A 15,513-nucleotide genomic window follows, 5' to 3' on the forward strand; every position below is an offset into this window, starting at 1 on the left:
ATAAGACAAAAACACACAACAGAATGAAACAAAACTAATTTGTTACGGTAGAAATGGCGTGGGAATGAAAGAAGACAAAAACAGAAGATAGTGGAGCAAGCACAAAAGGGTCGGAACACCACCAACCTGTACCCAGCCAATACAAAGGAGGTGGACTCACAGTCAAGGGGATTTAGAGGGTGTGATTTGGTGGTAAGGGGAAAAGGGGTCTATATTTGGTTTCTAGCTGTAATTTCTTTTGGGAATAAACCTTGTTGGGATGGTATCCTACCCAAAAGAAGTAATAGATGGTTGGGACCATCTGATGCATGCCATAGAGTTAGGTAGTGAGGTAGTCCAATCCTTATCTATTTGAACCTAGAGGTAGAGGTATACAGCAAGAACAAACAAAATGGAATTTTGTCATGAAATGAGTAGTGATGCAGCAAACATATTCTAAGCAGAGGTAGTGGCTGGGCAATCAATGGGTTGGTGGATAGTCTTGAAGAAATGCCCACAACAAACCAAAAATAGTTGGTGAAACCTTAGTGGTAAAATGGAGAAATCCCATTGAATCGATTCACTATAAAAGGAGGTGAAGCATCTCAGGGGGGAACCCATGGTAAGAGAGTAGTAAGCACCTAAGGGAGACACTTAGAGAGAGAGAGGCACCTAGAGAGAGGGACTTAAGAAAAGGAAAGACCAAAAGGGGGAACAACTCACGACAAGAGAGTAGTAAGAAACTAAGAGTAAAAAGAATGGAGAGAGAGAAAGAAAGAAAGAAAGTGGTAAAAAGACAAGAGAAAACACGGCAAGAATAGGGGCATGCATCAATAGACTATCTTTTCCCTCCCTCTTAGCAAACCCACTCTTTGAAGTCCCTCAAAAGTAATAGCTAGTAGCCATTTATGCCTATTTTCTAAAATGCATAATTTTAATGGCAAAAGCTTATGACAAAATTGTTCAAGTTGGGGTTTGGGTTCTTTCTTGGTTTACTTATTCTATGGGAATATTCAATACTTAATTTCAATTGCATATATATTTGATTTCACTCGTTAGAACTTATATCTGCTGTATTTAGTTGTTCTGTTGTAGCACGTTTTTTATCATGTTCGCTGCATCAGTTGTCATGCTATGGTATCTTTATTTATTGTACTAGTTATTCTGCTATAACACCTTTTTATTATATTTACTGTGTTACCTATTATACTAGCTAAACCTTTTCTGCTGAAATTTTCTTATTTCTTTGTTATTACATGTTTTTTTTTACACAAACTAATCATTATCCTGCCATAATTTAAGTATATATACATATATCTTGTGTCTCATGTTTTGCAAAATATATTTTATATATGTATATGTGAATACGTATAAGTACATATATGCATATATGTATATATATATTTGAGAATATGCTAACTCATATAAACTAACATTTGCTTGATGGATATTTTCTTTCGGTTTTAGATTTGTTTATGTGCAGGAAGTAGAAAAGTATTTTTGTAGTAAAAAATGAAAAGCAGTCATTTACATTGCAGAAAAGTGTAGAAAACTTTACTGTACAGCAAAAGGTTTTACTGCATAGCAGAAAGCTTTATTGCGCATCAGAAAGCTTTACTGCGCATCAAAAAGCTATACCGCATAGCAAAAGGTTTTATTGTATAGTAGAAAGCTTTACTGCACTGCAAAAAGTTTTACTGCGTAGCATAAGTTTTTATTGCATAGCAGAAAGTTTTACTGCACAGCAGAAAAGTCGGTCTTGTGGTAAAAGTAGAGGATAAGCTTACTTTGTAGCATCTTCCCTTGGACTTTGGACTCAATGTTTGCACACAAATTGGCAGTGGTAGAATGGTACTTTGGAGCCCATTTCGTGAAGCATCAGGCCCAACTTCCTTCTTAGAAAAAGCCTAAACTAAGTGTTATCTAATAGCATCAAGGCGCATGTCTAAGGTACAAGAAACTTAAAAAGATCCCTCGACACTATGCAAGGATTGTTTCTCAAAATTCAGCTAAGTTTACGATTTTTCAAACACAAATTGAAAAATCCAACCAAGCAAGAGGTACACATCAAAATACATTTGTTGCTAGTCTCGACAGCATCATAATCCGAAGTGGTTGATTACTTGATTCAACATTTCCACCTAAAAAGTTATAGTAACAAAAAAGAAAAATTGTTATAATCAACTCCTAAATTTCAAGGCCAATTTAATACAATTTGAGGCTGTGGGGCCCAATAATTTGTGGCCCTGGCCCATTTTTACATTGGGGCCCAAGGCCCGAGCTGAGGATGGGTAATAAAAGTCCAAATAGTTTTGAGACACAGCCGAGGATGATTCTGTCCTCGGCATGTCCAAGGTCCCCCTGGAAGAAAGGGCAAAAACGGTATAGGAACAATTAGGGGAAAAAATCTAAAATATCTATGTCAATAGAGAAGGAGACGCTGGATAGTATAACGACTAAGGACAAAGGGAAAGTTGTCATTACTGTCATTCAATACTTTGCACCTGACAGAGTCATACTCTTCAGCTTTTACAACCACCCCCAACCACTCTGGGTATGGGCTGACAGGACAAGTCTTAAGTCTTAGGAAATTGAGCTTATACGTGGACGCTGGTGGGAGGATAAATGCCCGTATAAAAGGATAAAAGAGGCAGTGTGAGGGTGGGGGGACAACCCGTCCTCCCAGCCATGGTGTCCTAGAAACGAGGAGAATAAGAAGAGCATAGAGCTCCCCAGACTCCTCGGACGAGATTCACTGACCGGAGCCAACCCGAACTACCGTCCGGTGACCAAGACCTAACCTTTCAAACCCACGCTCTATAAATAATATTGTTTGGGCCTTTTTACGTGCGAACCCAACATTATTATAGGTCGTTACAAATTGTGTCCTTACAGAGGCCTAAGATGATAATTTTAAATGGAGCATTTTTTTTAAATATTTAAATATATAGTAATTTTACATATCAATAAAACATTTAAATTATTCTCACTTCTTGAGATAAAAAATTAAATTTTTGTATTTAAATTTTATTAACATCTCCTTAATATGAATTAGGATTTTATCATTCTTAATTAATTAATTGATTTATATTTTATATATATATATATATATATATTTATTATTATGAATTTTAAATTGATCAAATCGAACAATATCCCCAACTTGTCCTAAATTTTTTTTAGCTTAATGGTGTTTGCACCATCATGATTAGTTGTTTAGATTATCATGATTAGTTGTTTAGATTATCACTAGTGTGTAATATCATATAAGAAATTTTGTGGATTTAGAGTTTCAATTTGGTGAAATTTTTGACATATATAAATAACTAAATATAACGCAAAGGTTTAAAGGAGTGTATAAGCTACTCCACCAATCAACAAAGTCGTTGTAGTATAGTGGTAAGTATTCCCGCCTGTCACGCGGGTGACCCGGGTTCGATCCCCGGCAACGGCGTCTTGCAATTTTAATCTCATTTTGTCCACTTCTCCTTGCACCACCTGTCCTTTCCTAACCAATCAGACTCTCCTGTCACGTAAAAACTACCCCAATCCCAGTAATTTTAGCACTACTCAAAATAAGTAAGTCGTTCCCGCCAATCTAAAATTCTAAACCCTCTCTCTCTTGCCGCGCTCAGGCCTTTATAAACCAAACACTGCTCATTTCCTTCATTTTTTCTTTTTCTTTCCAAAATCTCAGAAACTCATTCTCGCATTTTAATGGCGAAACCTAAGGAAGACGAGAAATTGGACGGTTTGGAAATCAACTCCATTGGATCTCTGTACAGCGGGACTTGGGACAAGAAGTACTGGAGCAGCTCTAGGGTTCGATTTTTTCACTCTCTCTCCCTCTCAAATTTTGTCAGATTCAATTCCAACCTAATTTCTCTCTTCGAATCATTTTTGCTTTGTTTGTGAATTTTTGATCTGTGAAAGTAGATTAAGGTGTATTAAGGTTTAAAAAAAAAAAAAAAATTTGAAATGGATATATATTTTTTATACATTTTATTTAAAACTCATAGAGGAATTGAAGGCTTAAAACGTTTACTCAGTGATTGAATGGAGAGTGCTGGTTTTTAGGGTTTTGGAAGGTATGCGACAAAGCGGTGTAGTGGTTCTTGATTACGGAGAATCATGTGAAATTTGTATTTAAAAAATCATGGAAAGAATAATTGTGATTCGGAAAAATGGTAATTATAGTGCCAATGAGCCATGTCTCAAATGGTAATACTTGAAAAGTGTACATGTTTAGCTTACTTGTCATGGAGTGTGGAAGAATTGAAGATGATATACCAAAGCTGTAATTATTGAATGTTGGGCTTTTTCAAGCTTTTTGCCTGCAGAAATGGTCCATTTCATGTTATCTAACAGTGTACACTGTGCTATATTGTTTTAACGTTTTAAATGATGATACGCCTTTAAATTTGTAATATTTAATTCAGACGATGAAATGGGTTTTTTTTTTTTTTTTTTCAAATGGAGAGGATGAACTAATTTTTCTAGCATGCCTGAATAGGATGGGTTCAAGTGTATGCATTTTTAAGTAAACGTGGAGAGATTGTTTAAGCAAAATAGGAGCTGGAGTTGTTGAGGGTTTTGGTCAGATTCAGCAGAGCCAAAAGCAAACTAACTAAATGTTTGAATATTATCCCAAATAAAAGGCTTTGGATTGTTAGAGTGCTACATTTGATGATTCACATCATTATTAACTTAGTTGCAATTCTCTTATGAACAAACATTTATGGATTGCGTTAGTTTATGATTCCCAATCGGTTCAACAAATGATCATGTAATTATGAAAGCTTGTTGCTAAGTTTTTAGATGCTAATAAAGGTCTACTGCATATGGTGCATTGAGAATAAGGAATAACTACATGGTTGTTGTTCACTGCAATAGGTTCCGCTGCCTAGAACTCATGCTGTGTCACTTTTCTTTTTGTGGGTTACAGTCTGTTCACACTTGAAATTGACTGGATCTTATTGTATTATAGGGAAAAGATCGATATCCTTATCCTGTAGGGTATCAAGTTGTTCGAGCATATAATGGGAGCACATATAAAATTGAAATTCATGAAGGTCCCAAGGGGCCTTCGTTTGTGGTATGTATCCAGGTCCTGTTGCTCTTATTTTGTGGTGCTAACTAGTTTTGGGCTGCGATGTATTTTAAGCCTATTAATGAAATATGCAAGTTCCATACTGATTGTGCAGATTTCTTCTGATGGACATTCATGTTCTGGGCAAACTCCAGATATTGCATGGGGGAAATTTCAAAAGAATGGTTGCCCTCGCACAAAGACATTGAATGGCAAGAGATTTTCAAGCAAAATAGATGGGGTGGAGGTAGATATTGGTGACTTTCAATCACTTAAATTTGTTTCAATGCAGAAAAACATGATTATGATGTCATTACGTTTATGCATATATTTTTTGGGTCTTGTTAATTGGTGCCCTTAGGGCAATTGTTAATAAATCATTTTAGGAAAGTTTTGACACTACTTTCATGGGAAATATAAAAAATTGTCAAAAAAATTAATTGTTTTTTTCATTTTCCATAAAAGTTTCTAAAAATATTTCCTAAACCAATGCCCTTAGGGCATCCATTAACTTTTTCCCATATTTTTTTTAATTTGGAGGAAAAATTAGCTCTTATGTTCTTAATAAAACGTGGTATATAGATGATAGTTAGGAACATAATTTTTGTCCTTTCTATGACTGGATCTTCTGTTTCAGTCATTTGCAGTCTCTTAGTTCAATCAGAACCTCATTTTCTTGACTATGGTTGAATCTATGAATTTTTTATTCATTTTCCTTTTTTGAATTAATCTTTATGCTGCATAATATTTTACTTTAAGTGAACTGGCAAGCAGAAAATTCATCCTTCTTTCCTACAAGCAAAATTAAAACAAATTAAGATTGGTAGTCCAGCTTGTTGTGCTAGATTAAAATCATTGTGCACGCATGTTATGTGCAGTTTTTTGGGTTTAAAAATCAGTTAGTCCAAAGACTACTTCGGGAACTGGTGGCAAATGTCAATGGAACTGCAGAGCGAAGTTTGCTTTCCTCCAACTTCTGCAATGGGGCTTCTAGAACTGATCATGACATTCGACACCCAGATGTGTGTACAGTTCCTGATTTGCTACCATTTTTGGCAAAACCACAGAACACAGGAAAGAGAAGTAGGAAACGTGAAATCATAAGTGCAAAGGCAGTTAATGGGGCTAGACTTAAAAGATCCCGACCTCAGGATCTAGTTTCTGATACTGATACTTCAAGATTAACACAAGAGAATCAGAGGAATTATAATCGTGGGTGTTTCATGCCTGCCTCTGCTTCAGAAGAAGAGTATGACGTTTGTAAACATCCAGGGGCTTTACCAGCATCAGTGCACTTAATATCTGGAAGCAGAGGAGAAAAGAGTCACATATCAGTCAAAGATGAGATGCCATTGGATTCTATTGGCTTCTCTGATCATCTCAGAGAGGAAGCTGTCCCCACTCAAGAAGAGAGGGAGCTCGATGATTCTGAGAATTGTAAATCTGCCGGAATCACCAACAACTTGCCTGCAGAGGAGAAACCTGTAAGCTCATCTCAGTTTTTTTTTTTTTTTTTTTTTTTTTTTTTTGGGATGAGTATATTACCAAAATGAGACAATCTAGTTCACAGGAAGTGTACAAGAAGGTCCCATTAAGAATTAAAATCTGAAATTTGTACAGTCAAGAAAAATCAATAAAGATGTGAAACTGGTGGAACAGCAGGCATCCTGTCATACAACCGTCCCTGAAAGGAATATTTGTGTGACAAAAACTACTCAAAAGTCAAAACATGTAGGAAGTGAACCTCAAACTTCTCTCTCCACTACAGTTTTCAACACATTTTACCTTCCTTTCCAATGGTACTTTAATCTTAGTGATTTGCCCTAGAAGCTGATAATTTCTTGGTTACTTTGAACTCCTGTAAAACTGCTTTTTTATTTTTATTTTTTTTTAAAACTTCCATAATATTTATGTGCTAATTATATGTACTTAGCTCCCCCGAGGTCTAAGTTGTCACTGCTTTTGCCATTTGTGGTACATTTATGTAAATTTGTGGTTCTATGGTCAGCAAGTACAGCATGGGAAACATTCTTAACTTCTTACAGCTTGGTAGGTTGCTAGATACTGAGGTGGAGTACAATTTTCAAATTGCAACAGAAAACAAAAATGGAAATGCATTTATTTCAAAAGACTCTCCAGGTGTTCAGGGTGTTGATCTATGTGCACCGGATACCTTTGAGTGTATGCAAGGTAATCCTCAGCTTGTTTACTGTGCTTAAGCTAAATAGGCCCATAGTTAATGCCCAAGCTCTTCTGTTCAACTGTCAGTGATGACTGATCATCTAACTTTTTTTTTCTTTTTCTTTTTAATAAAAATTGAAAATGGTTCAATGCAGATAATACTTCTAATTCTGCTCAAAGTTCCCAGGATAAGAGTACATACAGTGTGAAAGAAGCGTTAACTGCAGCTGACTTGATCATTTCTGAGGGGTTGGTAGATGAATCACATCTACAGGAAGAAATAGTCACATCTAATTCCAATGCGAATTCTGAAAAGAGTGATTGTGATTCCGTTGGTCAGGAAATGGTCAAGTCAATGATGACATTTCTGCTTCCACAAGCAGTTCCTTTGCTCAGGAATTCCTCTAGGAAGAAAAAGGCTCCAGTTAAGTCTCAGGGGGAAAATACTGAAGGCGCATACTTTGAAGATATTCCACCTGGTACAGTTGTTGGACCTTTTGCTGATTATTTTAATTTCCAACATCTGGCATAGTAGCTTTAGCATATCTATACCAAGTGTTTGTTTGTTGTATTGTGGTATTCCTTTTTATCTTATAGTTGCATCATTTTCTTTCTTTTAAACTTGCAGCTGTAACACTTACGAACAATGTATATTTGGAAAAGGATGAAAGGATGCATATCCAAAGTACAGCTCTTGGGTCTGGACCAAGTTTTGAACATACCAAGTCTGTTGTTCCTGACAGTTATGAGGATGAACAATGTGGGGATCTTGTAACTAAGCAGGTGATACTGTCTTCTGATATTGGTGAAGCCGATCTAGTTACTTTTGATAAAGACACCTGTCCTTCCAACGCTTGGGACACTTGGGGACAGCTTATTGGGCAGAATAAGCCATCAGGCTCTCATGTTGAAACCAATGGGAGCAAAGACATCCTTTGTTACAATGAAGTGCACGTGACTCTGAATGAAAAGCCTCAGAAGGGTGATGGATGTGTATCTGAGTCCATTTTGGCTTGCACATCACATGGCAATAAAATTCTTCCCAAAAACATTAATTCTTGTGCTACCTTGGATGAGAACCTGTTAGAAGTTGAAATCCTTTCCAAGGAAAACCACCTCAATACTGTACCTGATTGTACTGAAGGTAATGTCATTATGCCATGCTTTTTCCAGTAAATTGTGTTCAGTCCTCATGTGATGAGAATAAGTCCCAAACTGATGTACCCAATTTCAGTCTATTCCACGAAGCATGATACCATAGTTTGTACTAGCCTCTAAAGAAAATAACTATTAATGATCTGTAAGTTAGTTCCTTTTTCTTAAGAAAGAGGGATCTTGGAAAGTAATATATATGTGCTGGTTATTTATTTGGGAGCTGTAGACCATGAATTAAGACGTTATTTAATATCAGGCTATGAACTTTTAAAGTAGTTGAAACTTCTGAGATACCTATCTTTCAGTTCAAATTAATCCTCATTTTTACAAATTTAAACTCACCCAGAAACTTCTTGTGTTACTACAGATAATAATACAAGTGACACTAACCAAAGAGCCGTGATTAATTCAAAAATATCATCCAAGGAAATCAGTGTCAAGAGAGGGGTTGCTGAACCTGGCATTACATTCTTTACTCAAACACCAAATAAAGTGTATAACCGAAAAAAGGTCCAAAAGATATCTCCGTTATCAAGTAAAAATATTGTTCCACTCTCAGAAAGTATCATATGCAGAAACCATGGAGAGCATCTTGACCCTGAAACAGATCCTGCCACTGGAACTTTGCTTGCGTCGGAGATTCATCAGTTGAATTCTTCTGATGACAAATCAAGTAAAAGGGACTTATTTGGAGCTCAAGTCAGCCTTGGAGGACAATTGCATGGTTCACACACACAGAATATGACTATTAATACCAATATTGCAAAATACAATACAGCTGCTGCTATGTCACAAAATCAAGCAATGTCTTTTGCCTCTGATGACAAGGATACTTCATATGTTTTTCAACCATCTGGTTCACATGTAGAAAAATCTCAAGTTCATTTTGACGACAAGCCGGTTGGGAACCGGGATCCTTTGGATCCAAATAGTCCTACTTTATTTCTGAATCAGAATACCAGCTTCTGTGAAAATAACACTTCGAGTGTCAAAGGTGTTCCAACTAGTTTAGACATTAAACTTCACAGGAATTTGGAGCTTAATAGTGAGCTAAATGGCATTGTTGAGCTTGTGGGATGCTATGTCCACCCCATGCCTGTTTCTTCAGTATTCTTGAGCACCAAGGATAATGAAATCTACATTTGTGTTTTATGTGGCCTTCTGGTGGATAGAGACAAAACCCTATTCATCTATAAGTTATCAAAAGAGGAACCAAGAGTAGGATGCCCTTCTTTTGTTGGTCACACGTCCATAACATTGCCGAGTCTGAAAGATTATTTTGGTAGAGAAGTAAGTTTTTATATGTATAATTCCAGGAATTCATTTTTATTGTGATAAAGTCCTTCGGGTGGTCACCTATCACCTTTCCTGCTCATTGTTGACTTTGCATGTTTGCATTACTCTGCTAGGTTGAACTGGAAAGATCTGGTTTGCAGTTTACTCCAGATGGCCAGCTTCTTGTTTTATTTGACAGCATAAAAACACCTTATTGCAGGTTGTATTACTATGGATTTTAATTTTACAGAATAATTACATGAAACAAAAGTAGTGATTTCCCATATTTATTCTCAGGGAAGGGAAAATCCAGTGCTTGTGTTCAACATGTAAATCAGACTGCTTCAAGGACAATGCAGTAAAGATTGTGCGAGTAAAATTTGGTTATGTTTCAGTTATTGTAAAATTGACAACAGTTGACAATTTGCAGTGTATATTGGTTTGTGAACCTAATTATCTTGTCACTGTCGGAGAGAGTGGGAGACTGCACCTGTGTGTCATGAATTCAACATGGAGGTGAGTCAGTCTCTTACTGATGTCATGTCTATCTGGTTTAACTTTCTTTTCTTTCTCTGAGAAATTGCTATGGTGTTGCTTCTAATGTTCAGGTAGTTAAATATTTGACTTGCATTTAGATGGAAGCAACTAGTTGCTTTAGTTGCACCCTGGGCTTGTTCTCTTTGATTTGAACAGTTATTGGTCCTTTATTATATGAATGAATATAACAATGCATGCTTCTACCCTTTGTTCTCCTCCAACATGTGCATCCATGACACTTTGACGGTTTTAACGAGGATAATGAAGAAAACTCATCTGACCACCCTACAGTACCGCCTGGTGTCTACAGCTATTTTTATCAATATAATCTATTCATGATAACCCTGCTTATATCTTTTTTCATGATATTATCTTCTGAGAACTTTACCATGGGCTATTTCTAAAGGGGACGGCAAAATTTAACATCCAAATGGTGAATTTTGGTGATTGAGAAGCTCCTTGTATTGTGCAAAGTAACTGGTAGGAGATATTTCAAGGGAAAAAAATAGTATGGAATTGTTACTGTTACGCATTCATTTCCAAACTTAATATAGGATTTGACTAAAGCTTGTTTTACACAGGCATGCATGCACATGGGCACACACGTATGAACTTGTTCAGACGTGAGAGTTTCTTAAGTCTAATATACCTTGACGTCTACATTTTAATGTTAGTCAGAATTAGTTATGTTTATGCATATTCAAATTGGCAGCTTCTTTCTAACTTTCCGTTTCTCATTATGAAAATATGTTTAAAATAGTAAATACACCATTTGCAGTGCACGGACAGAGGAATTTATTTTCCCACCTCGCGACACCGCCTCTCCTGGCATAATGGAGTTGAAGAGAATTCCAAAGTGCGCTTCGCTAGTTGTGGGTCATAATGGTTTTGGGGAATTTAGTATATGGTATGTGTTCTTATTCTTCTCTCCCCACACCCTCCCCCACTTTCACACCCCCCCCCCCCCCTCCCCCCTCCCCCTAGCACTTGTACTGAAGGGCTTCTGCTCACAGATTCGTCAATTAGAAGATCATGAATATGTAATTCTTGAGGGTATATTTTGTCTCTAGCTTGTAGACAGCATTGCATGAGTCTTTACTAACTTGATGATTCATAATTTATCGTAGTTGTGTTACTTACCTTGGATTTCATCATTTGGTACCAATCACATCAAATGCAGCTTCTTCTGTCACATGAAATGTGTTGCATCTTCTTTAGTTTAATTGTTATTGTTGTTGTTGTTGTTGATAATTTGATAATTAGTGAAGGGGGGATTTGAACCCTAGATGTTTCCTATGGAAACACTAGGAGGTTCTAAGCAGTTGAACTTTAAGGCTATTGGCCATGTCTTGGCACTTTCAAGTAGTAAAATTTTGCATTCATTGGTAATCAGGTTTTTTTTAGTGAATTTAATCTCACAAAATACCAGATATATGCAAGTTTCTATTAGCCTAGAATCTTTGGTTATAGATCCATTTTAATTGGTTTCAAGGAATCTGAATATAATTAAATTTACTTCCCAGTCTAGTGGAGTCTTACTAGTTTTTGGTAATCATATGCATAATAACATAATAATTTTGAATTCTAAGCTTTCTTTGAGCAATTATGGATTCAAGGTTGTCTTTTCTGATTGCTTGAATGCATTCTGAGTAATTTTGTTGGCTTTTCTTAAACATGGCTATGTGTTTTGGTCAACATTGAGTTCGTTATATCATTCTAATTTTGTTCAATGTTTCAATTTCAATCAGTTCTTCTAGACACTCATTTTCTGGGAGAAAGTTTGGGATTTATTTTGATCTTGACCTGGTTTAAAACAATGCTGAAACTGATATTTAATCACATGTGCACTGACTGCTATATTTAAAATTTAGAAACCTTAGGATATACAGTATGATCTTCATGTCATCAAGTCTGAATCACATTAGAGGTATGATTAAAGATATTCTTTTGGGCCGTTGGTTTTACTACAGGAAATTTTTCTAACTCACATGCTTAACATATTTTTATTAGTTTTCCTCTGATGTAGGAAATGTTTCAGCTGTTTGTAAAAGTTTCCCATCTATTTCTAATACTACTACTTTTGGATTAAATTACATATAATCTAATCTGATACTCCATATTTTATTCTTTTTCTTTTTGGGTGTTATACTGTATTTATTTTTTTATCGCTGAATATCCTGTATTTTCTTTGTATCTGCTGCCACTGGCAGTTTTAATCAGCTTGACAGCTTGTAACTACATTGATGTCCCTTTTCTGCCTTCTGATAGGTTGCTGTTTTTTGTTCCAGGGATATTTCTAAACGTATCTTTCTGTCAAGTTTCTCTGCTCCAAGCTCTACAATTTATCAATTCTTTCCAATCAGTTTGTTTAGTTGGAAAAGAAAAGGCCCTGTTTTTAGCAATTCTAGTGTTGATGAAAATGCCAAAGGGATTATGGCTGCAACAAAAATGCGGTTCTCAGATAACAGTGAGAATAGCTCTTTTCTTCCATTAAATGGGGAAGATATAGCTGTCTGGCTCCTTGTCTCAACTATTTCTAACTCTGATGCTCAAATTATACCAAGTGAGTGCCAAAATGATTCGGTAGGATGGTGGAGGCTAGCTTTATTGGTGAAAGATATGGTTGTGCTGGGAAGTGCATTGGATCCAAGGTGCTAATTTTTATTGAATTCAAATATTGGGTTTAAAATTTTCGAATTTTGGAGGGTAATAAGAATGTCAGAATAGATCATTCTAATGTGTTTTGTTTAATATTGTCATAAATTTAGTTTTGGTGAAGGTCAGTAGAATGAAGTTATTCTTGAGGCGTGCAAATGACCTCACATAGGACTGAAATGATTGATGTTAATCCCTCAATTCTCCTACTAGTTGATGTGGCCATGTGATGGCTACAAGAGGAAGGATTTGTGCTGTTAAATTCTTATGGCAAACAGTAGGGATCATTTAAATTTCTATGCAACATCCAGATGCCTTTAATTAATAGCTTTTAATTATTATTTGAATACCCATTTACCAACTGTACTAATACAAGATCAGTGCAGAAGTTAAAATACTAGAACCGGACATTCCTCTTTTTTTCTGGGAATTAGTTTGAGGAATTATATTTATGAAAGGGTAAACATATTTCACAATATTCATGCATTTGTAGTTCAGATTTGGAAAATAATCTTCTTTTTAAGGCTAGTTGACTGCAGGAAACTTCTTTTCATATGTGAAACTCCATGTTATATCATGCCAAGAATGTCTGAATGTTAGAACTTACTGTGCAGGGCTGTTGCTATTGGTGCATCAGCTGGTCATGGGATTATTGGCACATGTGATGGACTAGTGTATATGTGGGAATTATCAACAGGAACTAAACTTGGCATGTTGCATCATTTTAAAGGTATGGTTCCATTTTGGCAAAGAAGACTTCCTTCCCCCATCCTCCAAAAGGAGAAAGGACTGGAGGGTGAAATTATGAGTTTAAAATCCAATGGGTGCATGTGTAGCTTTCCAATCTAAATTTCTATTATTGTATATATCTGTAAAAGGTAGTATCTAGTGCACAAGACTATTGTTCTACAAGGTCCAAGAGAGGATATATATACACACACACACAGACTTGTGCATTGCACTTGTATAAAAAGTTTGTGTACACTGTAATTATGTATATGCATATCTTTTCAGTTCATTTGCCAACTGACATTTTTTTTTGGTAAAACGGGCAATTGTTATGCATTCTTAGTCTTTTGTTAGTTTTCTGATTTGAGAATTGCTCTTGCATGTTTATTGCATATTGTACTACATCCTTTCTATCCAAAAAAGAAGAAGAAAGGAAGGTGCTATAATCCAGTTTTTAACAGTGTATTTGGGTTGAAGAGTGCCTCCTATTGACCTGCAGAGTTTAGTTTCTCCTGTAAGGAAGACAGAACAATCTCATGTTAATGTACACCTCTTATTAATGCAAAGCTTGAATATTTGCTCTTCGGCACAGCATCAGGAGTAATCATAGTAACCATGGACTCATTTTTCAAGTGAAAAAAAAAAAAAAAAGAAAAAAAAAGAAAAAAAAGTAAGGCCTAAATTTGTCATATTCCTCAGGGTTGGTTTGGTTTCAAATTTGCTGCTTTGTTTTGAATATTTCAGGCTTGGGTTATAAGCCATTAGTTTCAACTGTTCAATTGATATATTTTTTCCTTTAAATTTTGATTGGTGTATTCTTTTTTCTCCTATTGTATCAGGTGGCAGTGTTTCATGTGTTGCTACTGATGATTCAAGGGCAGGTGCTTTGGCAGTAGCTGGTGATGGACAGTTGCTGGTTTATCAGCACACTCAAAGAAATTCATCATCTTAACAAGGGGACAGATATGCCATTTTTTTGTTCCGTGAGCTGTAATTAATATTCTTCAGGCAGTGCAGCCTAGATTCCTATAGCTTCGGTTCAGCTTGGTTACAAATGTACATTGTTCAATTTGTTCATATGTTCCATTGATCTTGAAGAGATACTGGATCAAACCGTATCCATTTTTGAAAATGGGGTATAAAGTTCACTATCTTTCTTTTCACAAACAATCAATTTCTCCCTTAATATTTCCCTTTTCTGATCCATAATTGTGAGCAGTACTTTCCAGACCATATCAATGTGATTGTTTGAGTTAGAATTTTTCTGTTGAGGAATGAGTTTGTATCAGTACCAATGAGCTCTAGCTCAACTAGCATCTTGTACACTTATAAGTGTTAGATAAAGGGTGAGGTCATGGGTTAAAAAACTATTGGGGCCTCTATAACTTACCAATAAAAAGAGAAGAAAAAAGAATGAGTTGTATCAGCAAATTGATGATGAGCATCGAACATATTGTTGGCTGTAATTTAGTTAACTGATGGTACTTTGAGACAGATTGGAGGGTCTTGCCGTGATTGTCGTGAATCGTGATTGCACCCAAGTTAAATGCATGTGAATCAGAGGCAGGAATATAGTTGATGATCTGATTAGTATTAATCTTGATGCTCTTGACAAAAAACTGAAACAGGAGTTATGGTCATATCAACTGAAGCACCCTGATGGAATTCAGATTCTTATCTTTTACAGCATGACCGCAATAGTAATTAATTGAGGTTCAAAGGATGAATCCATTGGAAGTGACTCCTGCTGAATTAAGAAATTTCGGGGGTGGTTGAAGCACACACCAATTACAGATTTGCATGCACTGTAAGAAACTTTGTACACTAGTATCAAAATGTGATCAAAGTTGAGAGGTCATTATTGTTGTATTCAAAGGGTCTTAACCAATTGTATGGAAGCTTGGTATCTATAG

At 36.0% G+C, this 15,513-nt stretch overlaps 1 protein-coding gene and 1 non-coding gene across 5 annotated transcripts; both read left to right on the forward strand.

Moving 5' to 3' along the window:
- The first annotated feature begins 3,361 nt into the window (after nucleotides 1-3,361).
- Nucleotides 3,362-3,433, forward strand: TRNAD-GUC. The gene has a single exon. It is a non-coding gene; the product is annotated as a tRNA-Asp (tRNA).
- Nucleotides 3,434-3,537: 104 nt separating this feature from the next.
- Nucleotides 3,538-14,839, forward strand: LOC115979046. Of its 4 annotated transcripts, none has more exons than XM_031100996.1 (14): nucleotides 3,541-3,801; nucleotides 4,967-5,074; nucleotides 5,184-5,315; nucleotides 5,947-6,552; nucleotides 7,114-7,258; nucleotides 7,405-7,728; nucleotides 7,878-8,393; nucleotides 8,772-9,694; nucleotides 9,814-9,899; nucleotides 9,977-10,195; nucleotides 10,977-11,123; nucleotides 12,505-12,867; nucleotides 13,486-13,601; nucleotides 14,440-14,839. In XM_031100996.1, the coding sequence occupies exons 1-14, from the start codon at nucleotides 3,697-3,699 to the stop codon at nucleotides 14,550-14,552; spliced, it is 3,903 nt and encodes a 1,300-aa protein (XP_030956856.1). In that variant the 5' UTR covers nucleotides 3,541-3,696; the 3' UTR covers nucleotides 14,553-14,839. The 4 variants fall into 4 exon arrangements, with proteins under 4 accessions (XP_030956859.1, XP_030956858.1, XP_030956856.1 ...); XM_031100997.1 differs by having other exon boundaries at nucleotides 3,542-3,801; nucleotides 10,995-11,123; XM_031100998.1 differs by lacking the exons at nucleotides 13,486-13,601; nucleotides 14,440-14,839 and adding an exon at nucleotides 12,985-13,472 and having other exon boundaries at nucleotides 3,539-3,801.
- Nucleotides 14,840-15,513: the final 674 nt, after the last annotated feature.

The sequence above is a fragment of the Quercus lobata genome, chromosome 3 (genome assembly GCF_001633185.2).
Source record: "Quercus lobata isolate SW786 chromosome 3, ValleyOak3.0 Primary Assembly, whole genome shotgun sequence".
Classification (NCBI taxonomy): domain Eukaryota; kingdom Viridiplantae; phylum Streptophyta; class Magnoliopsida; order Fagales; family Fagaceae; genus Quercus; species Quercus lobata.